The 16,940-nt window shown below is 38.0% G+C and overlaps 1 protein-coding gene across 1 annotated transcript; it reads right to left on the reverse strand.

The window, feature by feature from the left end:
* Positions 1–4,166: 4,166 nt before the first annotated feature.
* Positions 4,167–16,694, reverse strand: LOC105042663 (uncharacterized). The gene is made up of 9 exons (XM_010919957.3): positions 16,192–16,694; positions 15,543–15,585; positions 15,367–15,445; positions 15,196–15,241; positions 14,846–14,944; positions 6,711–6,779; positions 6,252–6,594; positions 5,829–5,986; positions 4,167–5,465 (listed from the first exon to the last, which is right to left on the reverse strand). Exons 1-9 carry the CDS (start codon positions 16,618–16,620, stop codon positions 4,584–4,586), a joined length of 2,148 nt encoding a protein of 715 aa, XP_010918259.1. The 5' UTR covers positions 16,621–16,694; the 3' UTR covers positions 4,167–4,583.
* Positions 16,695–16,940: the final 246 nt, after the last annotated feature.

A 16,940-nucleotide genomic window follows, 5' to 3' on the forward strand; every position in this document is an offset into this window, starting at 1 on the left:
TAGTTGGAATTTCTAAGTGGATTTACTTAGGAAGTGGATATAGGTGCTAAGTATTACACCAAATCACTATAAAATTTTATGTTTGTGACTGTTTTGTCTTACTTATTTCTCAATTTCTACTATATTTTTAATTACCTACTAATCACTCCACAAACACTCTTAAAATTATTTTTGGACATAAGTTGTAAAATTTATTTTTAAGAAATTCAATTCATCTCCCCCCTCCTCTTTGGCTCTTCTCTGAGTAACAATGTTCAGCAATAGAACCAACATCAGAAATAGCCATAGGCAAAAGAAGATTGGTCATCAATGAGATTAACTAGATGACTGCCATCATTTACCCCAAGTGGAACAATATCTGGTGGGGAAGGATTCAAGGGAAAGAAAGCATTCGCCTAAGAGCCTTCATGATCTTGAATGAGAAAGAGGACAAAAAAGGAGGGAACCAGTCTTTATATTAAGAATGTCAATCTTGATCGGATAGAAGAAGTCTCCATAGATGAGATTGAGAGACTTAGATACGACTTGAGAATTTTCATATAGGATATAAAAAGAGACCTCCTTTCCTTCCAAACCAGGAATGGAGATAGAGCTAACTTTCTGTAGAAGCCCAAATCCAGCAACCATTCTTCTAAGAGAGGCAACATTTTTGCACATTAAAGGAATACCAAAATACCTAATAAGAGCACAAAATCGAAGGCTATGAGGCTTATTCCCATCCCTACCAAACCACAACTTGATAGAGAAAGAGAAATTTGTAAACTTGAAGGGTCCTAACTTTTGGACTTACAAGATCTCATTTCTATTGGGGAAGGAAAAAAGAAAGCAATTGAAATCAGAAAAGAGGGTTCCCACCTAAAATCAAAGAGATGATTTTTCAAGCCTTTAATCGGTTGAGAGCTGGAGATGGGTGAGCTATTGGAGGTAAAGATACGAACAATAGCTATCTCTAAGGTGGAAAAAGCTTCAAATCTTACTCAGCATCAATGGGTAGAAATACACTTAACCTTCTTAGGACGACCGTCCATTGAAATTATAGCTTTATGAGCCACCATGAGGGAGGGGGGAGAGAGAGAGCAAACCTTGGAAGCATGACCATAGCCCCAGCAAGAGAAGTAAAGAGACCATTTCTATAGTCCTTCAAGTGAACAAAATCCCCATACATATAGCAGGCTCCTTTACAAACGACGAACCTAGTTTAGGGACCTTTGAGGGTTGAGGAAGAAAAGAGCGCTCCCTTGTAGGATTTGGATAGCAAAAGAAGTTCCTAGGTATCTAGAAGACGAGCATCCTCTGGAGGAGGTGTACTACCTTTAGAGGAGGAAGGCACAGAAAGGGGAGGATCAACTTTATGAAATGGCGTGTTTGCACCCACAAAGGCAATCCTTTTTTGAGAGTTGAGCACCTTGGGATGAAAACCAATGATTTTCTCCTATGATGGCTTCTACTGTTCATAAATTGGAGAGGTCTTCTACTGCTCAAAAGAGACGGAGCTCAGAAAAACCGCCTACTTCTCCAAGCCTTATTCATACCCTCTGTAAGAGTGCCTAGATTTGTTCTTTATTTCAATAATGAAGAGATTATTTCTTTCTATCAGTTTAGTTATCGAGTAATCTAACCAAACTTTACAAAACAAATTTATTTTGCTATAATTATTTCTTCCTAGTTTAAAATCGACTATTGGTACAATCTCAACTTATACCGGCAGGAGTTCTGAGTAGCATGCTTTTCCTTTGTTCTCAATTTTCTTTCTCACGTAAATATCCCTTTGTAATTACTCCATTTCAATAAAATCTGGGTGGCTTTGCCTCCCTTTTCGTCAGAAAGAGAAAAAGTTTACGGAGTAATCATCTGATGTCTTGGGGGTTCTATTGAGCACCATGTAATGATATGGTAGTTGCCCTACACTTTGGGAAATTATTAGGAAAGAAGACATTAATTTAAGGTGATTGTGAATGTAGATGGCATCATCAACAATAGTTTCATAGGGGGACCATGCAGGCAGCTGGAGGGTGGAAAGGTACTCGATGAAACTTTGACTCCAGCTAACATCAAGCAAAGCTAGGCCAGATAAAGAACTGATTCAGCCTAGCCAGAGCCTTAGGTAAACCTTTGGTCCAATTTGGGCTTGGCCCAACCCGGCCTGACCTGTCAACCCATTGACACACCTTTCCAACCTTTAGTGTGGTTGAAAGGATCGAGTGCCTGTGTCTTATACATAGATGATTTTATGCAATTAAGATACATAGATGCTTTTATGCGACTAACAATGTTCTTGGTCCTTTCAAACGGGCCTAGATTGTTGGATCTGTAACTGAGTTTAACCTGCTCAAATTTTCCGAGCCATGAAACCCAATGCAACCAATATAACCTGATTTTACCTTTCAATGATTGGGATTACATGTTAGAACTAGCTAGATTTGCAGCACTGATGAAATTATTAGTTCACGCGGCATTACTAAACAGTGGTTGGATGGGCATTCTAACATGATTCTTCAGTAAATCTCAGAAATCTAATTGTTCTGTAATGGAGACCATGTCTGACTCACCTTCAATCAAATTAGTAGGCCTCTTAATTGCAAGATAGTGCAAGAAGGATGGGATGTAAGAGAACAAGAGTAACACAAAATTGATTTTAATATTTCCATTCAATGTCATGTCCTTTGGGCCATTACCTGCACACAACAAAAATGAAAAAGAAAAAACTGCTCCTTAAATAATTAGCACATGGCATTTGATCTCGTGGTCTCTGCAGTGAAATGCCAAGCATTTTATTGGTCTTTGGTCCAAATTCATATGATTGTCATAGCGTACAACTTCCGATATGAAGTTTCACACTAGTACCATACAACAATAGTATTAATGAAGTTACATATACTGATTCAAATGATAAAAGGATGTTACCTGATTGATCATGTATTTCATAACAATTACAAGAACCAGCTACAGAAGTTTTAATATCAAAATATTAAGGAAGTACATGTCGGATACTTTACATGTGGTGAAATTTTAAATTTTTAAGCTCAAAGAAAATCTCCATAACGAGGAGCGACCCATAAAGATTATGATGTACTATTAAGACCGTATCAGGTACCCAATGGGATGAAATAAATTGCGACCCTTGATATATTGATCTTGAGCAAAAATATATTGCTCCATCTTATTGGACCACATAGCCATCATTTTCCAACTTGCATTTAATGTCTGCAATTCTGCTTTTTGTTTGAAATTTTGAATGATAAAAATATCCCACCTCTTTTGAAAAAATTGACATTCTATGATATATTATGAATTATGATATCATATAATCAAATTATGACTTCCTGCACAACAGCAAATTATAACTTCGCCACAAAATATCATAAAGAAGAGATATTTTTATCATTTAAAAATTTTATAAATTTTTAATGATAAAAATATTCTTCTCTTTTTATGACTTCTGAAAGAAAATTATGATTTCTTATTATACAAAAAATCATAATTCGACTACAAAATATTATAATATTTTCATAGCATATCATAATTTTTTGAAAAAAATATTTTTATCATTCAAATTTTTAAATAAAAATATAAATTACAGATATTAAATATATATTTAAAAATAATAACTACGTAACTCAATAAAATAAAATAATATATTTTTACTGCACCGCATGTGGTGCATAAAAAATTACTCTATTGATCCTGTACCATTAGCCACGTTACACCAGACCCACGAGATGGACATATTTTATCCTAGCTGGACTGATATGGTTTTTTACAAGGTTTTGAGCAACCATGTCACGTTTTGCCCTTGGAATGTTAGTACCACAAATTGGCATTGCTGGTCATTCCCGGTTTAAATTAAATTATCAGGGCATCTCCAAAAACCTCTATCATAAACGCTTGTATCCAAAGTCCAAACACCATCCACCCCCTACACAAACCTGAAAGTGCAGAACGCACGCACCATCATAAACGCACGCACCATCTATGATGATTGACTCACACGGATCAAGATTACACGCAAAAAAAGATTAAAAAAAATTTTTCTAACCCCATACACGAGTCACCACCCGTGGTGCACAAAGAATATCTCAATCCAAAGATACCATCTGGGCTATTACAGAATCATGTCTTTCTTCCAAATACAACCTAAGATATGCCATGCCATACAACATTACACATGCTGAATACACTACATCCCATTCCTTGGTATTTGATATAGACAAGTCTTGAAGATACAAATATAGCCAGATATGAAGAATCTATTGCCATCTTAGGAAACTAAATGAACTATTGATCCAAGTCTAGACTCCAACCAAAAGGGTGAGTAATTTATCAGCAAAAGCAAAATCTTCTCTACTAAGATCCGAATGTTACAAATGGGACTCAGCTTCTTCATCTAAAGATGTTTTAATTTCTAATACATTAAATAATCTGTACAACCGCCTCCTGCACTATTACAACATAATGGTGGTGTTGAACCATTGTTAGAAACCCTCACCATCTATCTTTCTCCATCTAACACCGCTTGCCGGGTGCAAGTCCAACACCATGAATCTCTCCCCGTAGTTTACTGACATGAAGAATAACTTATATCTTCAAAGCTGCAAGGCTAAATCAGGTTGCTGTGAATCAACTAACAAGCCCGAAGTTGGTGATCCGGGTGACTGGAATCCAACATTGAGGTCAGGAGGAACAGAATCTGACTTTGGTTGCAGCGACATACCCCGCCATGGCACCCGGGAGTTGAGGCCAGAAGCTGGCAAGGGGTTTCCAGATTTTATTGTAGTTGAATCATCTGCATTTGTCTTTACCCTCTCCATGTCCAAGTGGCTGGTGGGTGTCTGATGGATGAGGCTGTTGCTGCTCCTGGAGACCATGTCAAGCGCTCGAGCATGTGTCATCTGTACATCAGAACCAAAAGGCGCAGGTGGTCTTGTTAGTTTGACCATCTTACCAAATTGTGAAGGCATGTTAAACACATTATTGAAGCCGTTTATCGTGGTATGCATTCCTGGGTTCTGATGAAGCTGAAAAGGAACCTTGGACCGATTAGCATTACCACCGCCAGCACCACACAATCCATTCTCATAATTTGATCCCCTTGAAAGAAGGGGAACCTCCATAATATCAGGTGGTCCACTAGAGGCAGCGGGAAGAGTTGTTTTAGAATGAGCTTCTCCAACAACTGAGTCATTTGAGGGTGGTACCGGCCTCTGAGGAAGCTTATTACTTCTAGATATTGTTGCGCAGGGCAAAACTTTAGGTTGAGAGGAGGGACGCAGAGGTGATGCAGATAATAGAGGTGGCTGTGACTGTTGAGGAGCATCAGCATCTCCAACCCAACCAGGGCCAAACTTTGTACCAGGAGGCAATGCTCTTTCAATCTTCCTGGCAGCAATGGCCCAGCCAACGGGACCAAGATTTGCAGCAACCCGAGCCAAACTTCTCAAATATGAATACTCCATGTGTAGCCCAACCTGAATCCAATAAAATAAAGGTCACATATAATGAGTTTCACAGTAGAACCATGTGCCTTGCATTTAAAATTAACAGTCCTTGATTGGCAAAAGAATTGTCCAGTGTTAAAGCAAAAGATCACAAGACACTAAGAACTAATCAAGAATACCCAGGTCAAGTTAAAATTACATAAATTTCTTAACAAACTAAAAGTGAATCATAGATATTTGGGATAGTGAAAACTTGCATGAACAAAGATGGTTGTATATTAAGTAAAAGAAAACCAGTGAAAAAACCAATGCTGTTTTCACAGAAAAAGAACTAAAAATTAAGCACAAAAAAAAAAAAAAAAAAAAAAAAGAAGATAATCTCTTGGTGCTTACAGGCACTAGCTGTTTCTTCTCCCCATCAAAAATAGTCAGTACTGGTGGCTCATGTACAGATGTAAATTGCTGGGGCAGCCTATATGTATTGCGGCGATTTTCATCTATAACAGTGAGTTTCTTCCCAAATTTTGTCGAAATCCCTTTAAGCACAGAACCTGCAAATATAAAAGAGCCAGAAAAAATAATTCAAATAAACACTCAAAGTTCTTTAAAGTGGAGTACCTAAGTAAAGAAGGTCAAAGTAAGCAGTTACAGATTTCCCTCAAGCAAGAGTCTTTTTAGCGCGTGCGCACGCACACACATATGTATGTATGTATGTGTGTATGTATGTATGTATGTCTATATATATATATATATATATATATATAGACACACACACATACATACATACAAATCAATGCACCACGGTAGATTACAAACCTGAATATTCTTCATTTCTCTCCGATTTTTGCTCACCCATCCAACTGAATGTGTCAGTGTTGCAAAGACCATGGGAAGCCATCATGCCAGACTTATCCACCACCGATCCTTTTCTTGACAAATCATGTGTCATGTTAGACCATAAAGTACCATCCCCAGCATTAGCAAGTGTTGCATCAGGGGAGAAATCTGAAGTAGCACGCTCAGGTCTGCCAGCAGGCCACTTATTTTTGTTTGGTGGTCTCCCTCTCCTTACAACCGTCTTTAGTTCTGGTTCACTGTCATCACTTTCCTGTCTCAAGTTCTCAAAGTTCTTTTTGGCAAGCTCATGGATGGATCGAGCCTGAACATATTAACCACTTTTCAAACAACTGAAAATGCTTGCAATATGTATTTTCGCCTAGTGAATTAGTCTTAAAAGACTAAACAATATGCAACAACCTTCAACAAGGCTAGTACCTGTCTATAGTAGATGGTGTCTGGTGCATTATAGCGCATGGCATTTGAGCTGATTAAGAACACATCGTTCTGCAAAGACATATATATTTAAATTTCATGAGTTTAGTTCCAACAAATTATGGTCTGGATTTCTAGAAAAATTACTCAGAAGCAAAACCATTGCAAGCAGAGATGTCAATTTAGAGTGATATATTGTATTCTATTAAAAAAATAATAATTAGCAGAACAGTTAAACTGATAATATATTATCCAACATTTTTTTCTCCATTTAAAAATCCATTCATAAATACCACAAATCCAATTATAAACACCACAATCATATATTAATCCCCAAATGTATCCTACTACAGAAACCCAGAGTTACCACACCTTAATATTCTAGTCTCTCTGCTCTGAAAACTACCAAAAACTTTAGCACCTTCCAACCTTCCATCTTTCTTCAAAAAAAATCCAACAGAAGTTAAATAAACTACCCTGGCCTCTTAACCTCCTTTCCAATAATAAACCTCACTAAATTGCTCTGATGATAAGTAGCATACATCTGATCAAAACAAAGCATATACTCAATCGCAAAGGCAGTCACAGATAAGAATGTTGCCTTTCAAGTTGTAACCAGTCCACCTAACACAGAGAGTATACCCTTTGGAATCACCAAATTATCTAATCCTATAAATAGTTACCATCTTCCCATCTATCCTGAACATGGCTCACCATCCTTACCCAGAACTGGGTGATTTGGGGTGTACCAAGCCATACTAGGGTAAACCAGGACAGTTCCCCCGATCGGTTCAAAACAAGGGTAGAACCACTCCAAACCGGACAGTTTGGAGCAGTACCGGTTTGCCTCAATTCGACCTTGCTTCACCCCTCCCCTCTTAAATGATTGATGTGGGAGGCTGAGAAGGCCCGATCGGTTCAAAACAGGGGTCAAACCCTTCCAAACCGGACAGTTCGGAGGAGTACCCAGTACACCTCAATTCGACTTCACTTCACCCCTCCCCTCTTAAATGATTGATGTGGGAGGCTGAGAAGGCCCAATCGGTTCAAAACAAGGGTCAAACCCTTCCAAACCGGACAGTTCGGAGGAGTACCGAGGCGAACCGGACAGTACACCTCAATTCGACTTGACTTCGCCCCTCCTCTCACTCACTTCACCTTTCGCCTTCTCAGCCTCTCACTCACTTCACCTTCTCAGCCTCTCACTCACTTAGGCGTCTACAAGGGACATCAACACTCCACCAGATTTTAGATATCGGTAACTATTTTGTACTTTAACTGCATTAAATAGACTCCATTTGTTATACTTTATATATATTTACTTATAAAAACATTATGTAGGACTACTTCAATTCCATTTCATGGAAAGATGACATCAAAAAAAGGATAAATTACAAATTAGATGACCATAATTATTAAAATTATAACTGTAAACAAAAAAATGAGAAAATTTAAAAAATGGGAAAAAAAAAAAGAAAAATCATGCAGGGCATACCATGTATCAATATAGTACCAAACCAATACCATACACCGATTTGGTATGGATTCTGATACCAGTTTGGCAAACATTTGGTCTTAAAGACCAAGTTATGCAATCAGCAATTCACTATATACGTTCATCCACCTGATTCTCTCCACCAGTATATGAATAGTATGCACATTAATGGTAATATGCAGATCAAAAACCCAAGCATAAACAATCAAATAAAAAAACATGGCAATTTTTTTCACTTAAATAACCAAAAAGGGTTGAATCAAGGTAGACCTTCAGAAGAATAAACAGAGCTCAACCATCCGCGCTACCTTGTGGAAAAAAGAGAACAAAAACTAAACAACCACCATCATATTATATGATTTAAGTGATCAGCCAATCACAACTACGTAAAGCCATTTCAATTAGCTAAAGATATTTGACATGAAGACTAACGAAAATAACCAAAAACACCATGTTACCCCCAACCATGGAAAAGGAAAAGAATGACATTCTAACTTTGTGATTCTAGCATCATGGCCAATGTTGCAATTTCAATGTCAACATGTAGACAAAAGATGAGATAAACATGCATAGTTTAAAACTACAAGAAAAAATAAGAAGAATATTATGGTGTAGGAATACAATATGGTAGCTCATAAGTCCCATCAAAACCTAAGTGTTATTTTCACAAATAGTTGTGCAGCCACTTCTGTTGTCTACTCATATGAGGTGAGGTATGCCCATGATCTTCAACAAAGAAGAGGACAAAATATGGAAGCCTGCTAACCTAAGAGTTTCCATTTCAGAACCAATCTAGAGTCTAATAATACATTCCACAATATTCTGCATCAAAATCTGATGCCAGAATAATGAAAAGTAATATATGTGTATGCTTGCATGTATGTATGTATCACTTTTCATTGCGTGTTTATGCATATGTACATGTATTCTCAAGAACAAACCTTGAAATGATCGTGCTTTAGCTTGACTATAATCCCTAGCAAGGTAAATAGAGAACATGACTCAAGTTACTAGTAAAATGAAAATAACTCTTTTTGGTGACACGCAAGAGTTCAATCATTAACTAAATCTACAATGCTGCAACTAAATCTACAATGCCGCACATCAGATCCTAAGTTACTAGTAAAAATGCAGCTAAACATCAACGCTTTGTTTGGATTGAGGGTACACGAGAGTTCATAAGGGGAGGGGAGAGAAGGGTAATAGAGGGGAAGGGAGGGGAGGGTAAGGGAATTAATGAATCTTTGTTTGGAAAGGGAGAAGAAGGGTAAAAAAGGGTACATACCTTATCCTTGTTTGGAAAGGGAGATTAAGGAAGGGGTAGAAGAACTTTTATATATATTTTGACAAATATGTCCTTTCTCATTAATAGATGTACTATTTAATGTTTGTGATATTTTGACAAAGATCGTGAATCTCTGTCACTGAAATCTGCCTTCCAAAGATCGTGATATTCGGATTTGCGTGAGGAGCGGCCTGCGGGCGAAGGGACGGCTATAGGATTTCTGAGTTGTGCGAAGAGCAAAAGGACGGTTGGGAAGATAGAGTATATAATGGTCTAGTTGTAATTTTAAAATTTTATTAAGGATAAATTAAAAAAATAAAAATTAAGCGTGAACCTTCTCCTCTGTTACACCCCAAATCGGGGGTACAGAAAATTGAGTGAGGGGTACGGAGGGGTTTAGAGAACCCTTCTCTACCATCCTTTACCTCTCAAAAAATTTTACCAAACAGAGGTTTATTCTTTACCCTCCCCTCCCTTCCTCTTATGAACCCCCGTGTACCCCCAATCCAAACAATATGTAAGTTGCTAGGAGATTGGTCAAACACTGATCCAATCTCAAATATTTAATCTACTAAAGAATCGATTTGAATGAAATGTTCTATATGGTAAAAATGCTAGCAAAACATTTTATGACAAAATATCAATGTTTCAACATTCAATTTGTGTATAACTTTTTCATAGAATTTATTAACTACTACCACAAAGAGAATTTATTAGCTACCACCACAAAGAGAAATATGTTTTGCCAGGATATAAGTCATCTCGAATATGAATGCCCAGATAAGAGCACAAGTGTCCTTTCTTTCTCAGGGTGTCATATGAATGTAACCAAATGATGCTGTCAGATTTTTCAGTTTTATTTATATTACCAGATTCCTATATTGAATAAATAAAAACTTTAGCACACCTCAACCCATATACAATAAACATTTTGTATAAATTATTGATGCTTCACCTATAAAGATTTTTTTTTCAAAATACACTATAATTTGAAAAATCTAAAATAAACTCATATATGAAATTAATAAAAGTAATAACAATATTAGTTTTCTCTTAGCACAATTTGTAGAGACTATTTAGTTTTTTTGTTTATCCAATTTGCTAGAGGCTGGAGCTCAGATCTAAGATTTTGAATAAAGAAACTTTTGTAATGCTCATACTAAGTGAGATAACTTAGATCAGATTCCACAGAAAACTTAGATTCTATTACATATCCACATGTGCAGACAAGCATGGCTGAGTCATAAGTCCCATATACTACACAGGAAATCATCTAAGAGCCAAAGCAACAGTCTATAACAATAACGTTTCCAAATCAAATACTTATCTAATAATATGCCTCTTTGCATCACACTTCCAACTTATCTTCACTACTTAACCCTTCAAGGGCTCTTCTATTAACTATCAATAGTTTGATATAATTTCACCAACACCAAGACCTTATTCTATATACTCTGCTTTTCCCAAGCTTTGACCACAGGAGAGAGGTTATATAATGACACATGGATTTTGATAAATTCTCTTTATCTGGAAACTGAACCTTGTAGTTCTCCTACTTTAGTTTTCCCCTGTTAAACTTGACTGACTAATATATGGCAGGTCGAAGCCAAATTGACTGGGTAATTGGATATAAGTACCCAAAATTAGGGCCAGATTGATTAATTAGGGAAAGATTTTAGAAGTCTTAAATTGTAAAAATTCATGCGAGAATTAGTGTTAGATCTTGGATCTAGATTTAAGGTTTTCTATTTGGTTTTGAGCTTAAGCTAAGACTAAGACTAATTTTAAGAATCAACTCAGATTCAGGTTCACAGGTTTATGCCTCTGCTGAGCAATGGAAAATGCACAAGTGCACAGGTTTGTTTGGGCCCAATTGAACAAAGCTAGGCTCAGAGCCAATAGACAACATGATTTGGTAGCTGATATGAGTGACCTTGGGTTCCCTTAGCTCCTTTCAGCTTAGTCTTTGCTTTCCCTTGTACTGAATTACCTAAACCAACTTCTCAAAATAAACATTATAGGATTGTACTAAAGCATAAGATAGAAAAGATTAGATAGCCTGCATGAAAATATGTGGCTAAAGTAACATAGCAAAGAATATCTTTACTGACAGATTTCTTGTTAACAGACATTATTTCACCTGAACTATACATACACTAATCCATGCCGATCTTTACAGCCCTCTTTGGCTCAAGAACAGGGGAGCAAATAGGCCCGATTACAGAACCAGATTTAATCATCCTAATCTATGCCTCCCATTCCCTTATTGCATGAATTCCAATTTTCTTGGGTTAAAACTATTGCAGTGGTCATTCCTAGAAAGCTTGTCATTAGGAAAGGAAAAATTTATTCCATGGAACTTTTTCAATTCCTGCAATCCAAAAAACTTTTCACATTCCAGCATCCTCCATCTTAAGGAAACCAAAAAATTCAGTCTTACCCCATGATTAAGAAAAATAATTAGGGACAAGAATAGCTAATCTTCCTTCAGTATGCAACCAAACAGGGCCTAAGTGAACCTTTGATGGGATGTTCAAAACTTGAACCGATAGAATATCAATTCAAGTTGCAATAGCTTCCTATTGAATCTCACAATGAAAAAGTGAAATAGCTATATGCAAACATGCAGAGACATGGTAGTCTTGCAAACTCGATCTGCTCCAGAAGTGAAATGATTGAGGGAACACAATGAGAATCCAAAAAGCAGATCTAATACATTACTAAAGCATGACAGATTGATAATAAAACCATTCTATTATAAATGTTTAGCCATATCATCTTTTGTTGTTGGTGTCAATGCTAAAAGAATATGAAAACTATAGCCATTATTTGACAGAACATCTCTTCAACAGTAGGCAAGTGAAAGTTCTTTGATGCTATTGTTAAGGCCTCTTTAGGCTTCCATTTCCAAGAAATATGGATTTCCCGATGCTGCTACACCACCTGATGCCATCTTGGCATTGCTTAAATCACCTTTGGAACAGTAATCTATCACTTAACAAGAAAGATCATATCAAATCAGGTAATGCAAAAGCTTTCCAAGTATTGCCTCTACCAAAAAGTCTAAAAATTTGAGAACCATGTAAACATTTGCACTCCCAGTATCAACAACAAAAATTACACCACTCCAACTCTCCAGCGCATACCACTATAATTAAAATCCACAAAAACCATAAAAAATATATCCCAAGAAAAGACCTAAGGAAATACTTGAACATGTTATGAAAGGAATTGTTACAGACAAGGAGACAAGAGAGAGTCTATTTATAGTATGACTTGATAGTAACCTCAAGTAAAATCATTTAATGTAAAGAAAATGGAGCTGTAGAAACATAAGCAACATCTAGTCCCTACTCACTGTAACGTGGCAGTGCATTAGTGCATTAAATTATTTATTTCTGCTCCCAATTTGTTCATTCTTATATTGCAAGGTAGCTGCTCCACAACAAGGGACTCATGGACCTTACTATCATTCATCTATTTTAGAAATTACAAACTTCCCAGACTATGATACTAGCATGGGCAATATAATGCATAATAACTAATATCTACAAGGATGAGTCAAAATATCAAGCAATCATTTCTTTGATAAAAATGGTATGCTGAGCTCCATAATCAAAGATTAATATGGTAATAGCACCTCCAAGAGTATAATTGTAAAGCCTCATGAGATAGCATGAATCTTACTTCCTTGCAATAATAGAATACTACAACTTTTACTAATGAAAGACATAAAGCAGGTTACTCTGAAAATAAATCATTTCTGCAAATATAGACAAGATAAGAAAAACAAACCAAACACCTTTTCAAAAATTTTCTGCTGCTTTTCATGGTTAGGTAGGTACTTTTACAGAATCTATAAAATGCAATCCATGGAAAGCAGTTCCAAGTGATATCCATTTCCATAATATCAAGGTTTTAAATACTGTAGGATGGGGTTGTCCCGGTTATTCTGTGGAATGGGACACCCCACATCTCGACAATCAAGCTGGAGAATGCCTCGTCCCTTCTTAGTCCATTTTCCATCTCATCGTATCACAACACTCCAGACGGTGCCCTAACCCAACGCTTGAGATGGTGGCATACCCCATCATGCCACCAATATCTAAAACCTTGCATAATATATTATGCAATAAGTTTTGATGACAGCAACAATGCATAAAATGTATGGTCAGCAAAATTTTCGACATTCAATAACATTGAAATGTTTATAAAATTTGACAAACTTTGTATAATGCTGGCTAATGTTTCACCAGCCATCAATATATGGAGATTTCCAAGATCATGTCATGAATCATTGGAAGAAAATTATAGATATTTTCCATACTAACCAATGAAATTAAAGATTCTTCCAGGAATTGGCACATATATTGGCTGCTTGGTAGCAAGAGAAATGAAAAGCATGAGATTTCCTAGATTTTTGCAATTTGGTGTCACTTTAGCAAGCATGAGTGGTTTCATATCTTTTGCCTTCTTTTTCGTTCCATAACATTTTGAATTATCAGAAAGGAAACTGAAAAGGTTTAGTTTGTCGTATGACCTTAATCATAGCAACTCTCCCGTGTACAGTTAGATGAATGTAGCAAGCTACAGAACGTCTTCATACGAAGTAGAAATTAAATGATGTACCACGATCACAGTCAAACAAGTAGCATTCGGGTTAACATGTGGACTGATACTAGACATGACAAACAACAGAGAAAGCATTACTCTTAAGTAAATCTTCAAACATTATGGAAACACTCCAGAAGATGTCTTCTTTGACTATGAACTAGGAACTGGATCAAACAATTAGTGATTATTTCTTCCCCGCACCTTCAATGCCCCCAATACATTCCCCCATAAGGAAAAACCGAAAGTGCACATTCTATTTATCACCTATTGTAGATCAAAAAGAAAATTAATGTCACAGCTTTGGGAGGAATTACATAGTGAAAGTAATGAAAACTATTTATTAAAAAAAAAAGTACCAAAACTGTGAATCAATTACAAACAAAGAGATAAAAGTAGAAATAAAATTGTCAACCAATATCCAGAATAATCATTGGAGACAGAGTACATAAATAATCAAGTCAAGAAATAGCAAAGGCAGAATCATGAACAAAACAGGTGATGCAGAAGGTACATTTGCCATCTCTGCATCATTAACCATAATTTAAACCAACAAATAAACATAATGCACCACTCAACCAATATTGGTCTTACATGCAGGGCAGGGAGTGGGGGGCGTGGAGAGAGAGAGATAGAGAGAGAGAGAGAGAGAGAGAGCAAACCAAAGCATTTTCAATTCTATGAAACTTTATCATTCATCAACAGAACAATGAAACATCCATGCAAGTTTTCAGTACTTGTACCAACCTCAAACTGTTCCAAGTTTGCATAAGCTCCACTTGACAGCTTCTTCCTCATAGTTCCAAAATCCATTGGATGCTCGATGACTTCATGATAGTCTGGAAGCTGCCAATGCATCAAGCATTAAATCTTTAATTTTCAAAACAAACTCTAGTGCATCTACAGCAGCATCACAAAGCAATAGCAAAGAACCTTAAAAATGAAAAATCAAGTAGAAAAATAACAAAAAAGAAGAAAGTCAAAGCATCCACAGCAGCAACACACAAAAAACAAAGCTGATAACATTAAAATAAAAAAACAAGGGAAAAGATAACAAAAAAGAAGCAAGAAAAAACTTGCACAGCTTTCAAACACACCTCTTTCGGATCCACAGGCTCTGAGAAGACACCATAACTATCTTTCCTGGAGTTGAATTAGCATATATCGTCAAAAATAACGCACACAGAATGATAAAACAGCATTACAGACAGAAATCATATAAAAGGACACCACGACAGAGATTTCCAAAAAGAAAACAAGGAACGCACTTCTGGAGCCTATCAAGGATAAACACCAACAACTTTTTGTCTGGCAAAGGTGTCGTGGGCCCGGAATCTGATGGCTCCCCTGCTCGCAAGACAAATATCACATAATTCTACCCACTAAAAAGAACCGAGTTTTACTTTTCCCGCTACTTCTCGAAATAAACGCATGAGAACCGAACCTTGAAGAGAACCCATCGCTTTCGAGGAACTGTGCGTTTCTGCCTGAAATAAGAAATCCATTTCCAAAAGCAGTCAGGAAAAAATCCAAAGCGTGAAAGAAAAACATCGAGCAGGAAGGAAAAAAAATATGGGAAAGCAGACAGATCTCCCTCATGTTATTGAGAAAAAGGACACCATCGATAGATTAAAGATGTTTGAAATGGAAGAAAGGGGACAAAGATATACTTTTTTCTCAACGTAAAAGTCAGATTACTTTCCAAGATAAAATCTTTCCAGAGCCCAAGCCCCATCTTGAGCTCGAAATTTCAACAAGGAGGATACTTCGGCTTTCAAGAAATGATGGACGAGTTGACCTAGTCAACTCGCAAAACATTCCAAGTCTGCAAATCCACAAGAGGAAAAATCCAAATAAAGAACGGAATACGAGGAAAAAATCCAGTCGACATCGACGCATAGATTCCCGATCCCTAGCCGAAACCGTACAAAATCCCCCAGTCTTCAAATCCCGCAAAAAAATCCTCGAATCAATAAGCCCCTAGACCACCGGATCTTCGCGTCCCCTCCAAGTTCAAAGGACGAAGGGGACTGCAATAAATAAATAAAGCCTTAATTGCGTCAAATTAAGAAGCCACGGGAGGGAAGGAGTACCTTGTCTCGATCCCCATCACTGCCGACGGCGTCGATCTTCCTCTTCCGGCGGGCGGCACCTGCTGCGCCGGCGTCGGAATCGGAGGCGGAATTGGAATCGGCGGGATGGCCGGGGGGGAGGCGGAGAACGAGCTTGAGCTTCTTCTGCCTGCGCTTCCCTCCGGAGCTCTCGGCCTCGTCCTCGTCGTCCTCCGCCGCCTCCGGCGGGTCGGGGTGGGGGTTTCGACGGGTGATCCGACGGCTGGAGGACGTTGGGGGAAAGCGGAGGTAGGGATTGGGGCTAGGGTTAGGATTAGGGTTCTCGGACTTCTCCTTCTCTTCCTGTTGTTTCTGGAGGCGGAGGCTCCGCTTCTGGAGGTCGAGGAGGGAGGGGCGGCCCTTCTTCTTCCTCTTCTTGTGCGCAGTTGGTGGCTTGTTGCTGCTGCCCATTGCGCGGCCCCCCGCCCGCCCCCCCTCTTTCTCTCTCTCTCCACTCCCCCCTTTCTCTCTCTACAAACAGGGGCGATTTTTGGGAATTATCATTTCTTTTCCTATTTCGGCCACGGGCGACTTTTGGAGGGACGCTTCGCCTCACGTGACCGGGACATGCGCACGTGACGATAGTGGGTCCGGCGCTGCTGGATGACGTGGCGAGCCCCGGTTCGCCGGCTCGCTCGCTCGCACGGCTTCTGGTTTGCGTCGTTCGCAAGGAACAGTTAGCACGCTCCTTCTCTACACCGACGGTCTCACCCTCATGTGGGCCCAAGTGT

The sequence above is a fragment of the Elaeis guineensis genome, chromosome 4, assembly GCF_000442705.2.
Source record: "Elaeis guineensis isolate ETL-2024a chromosome 4, EG11, whole genome shotgun sequence".
Lineage (NCBI taxonomy): Eukaryota > Viridiplantae > Streptophyta > Magnoliopsida > Arecales > Arecaceae > Elaeis > Elaeis guineensis.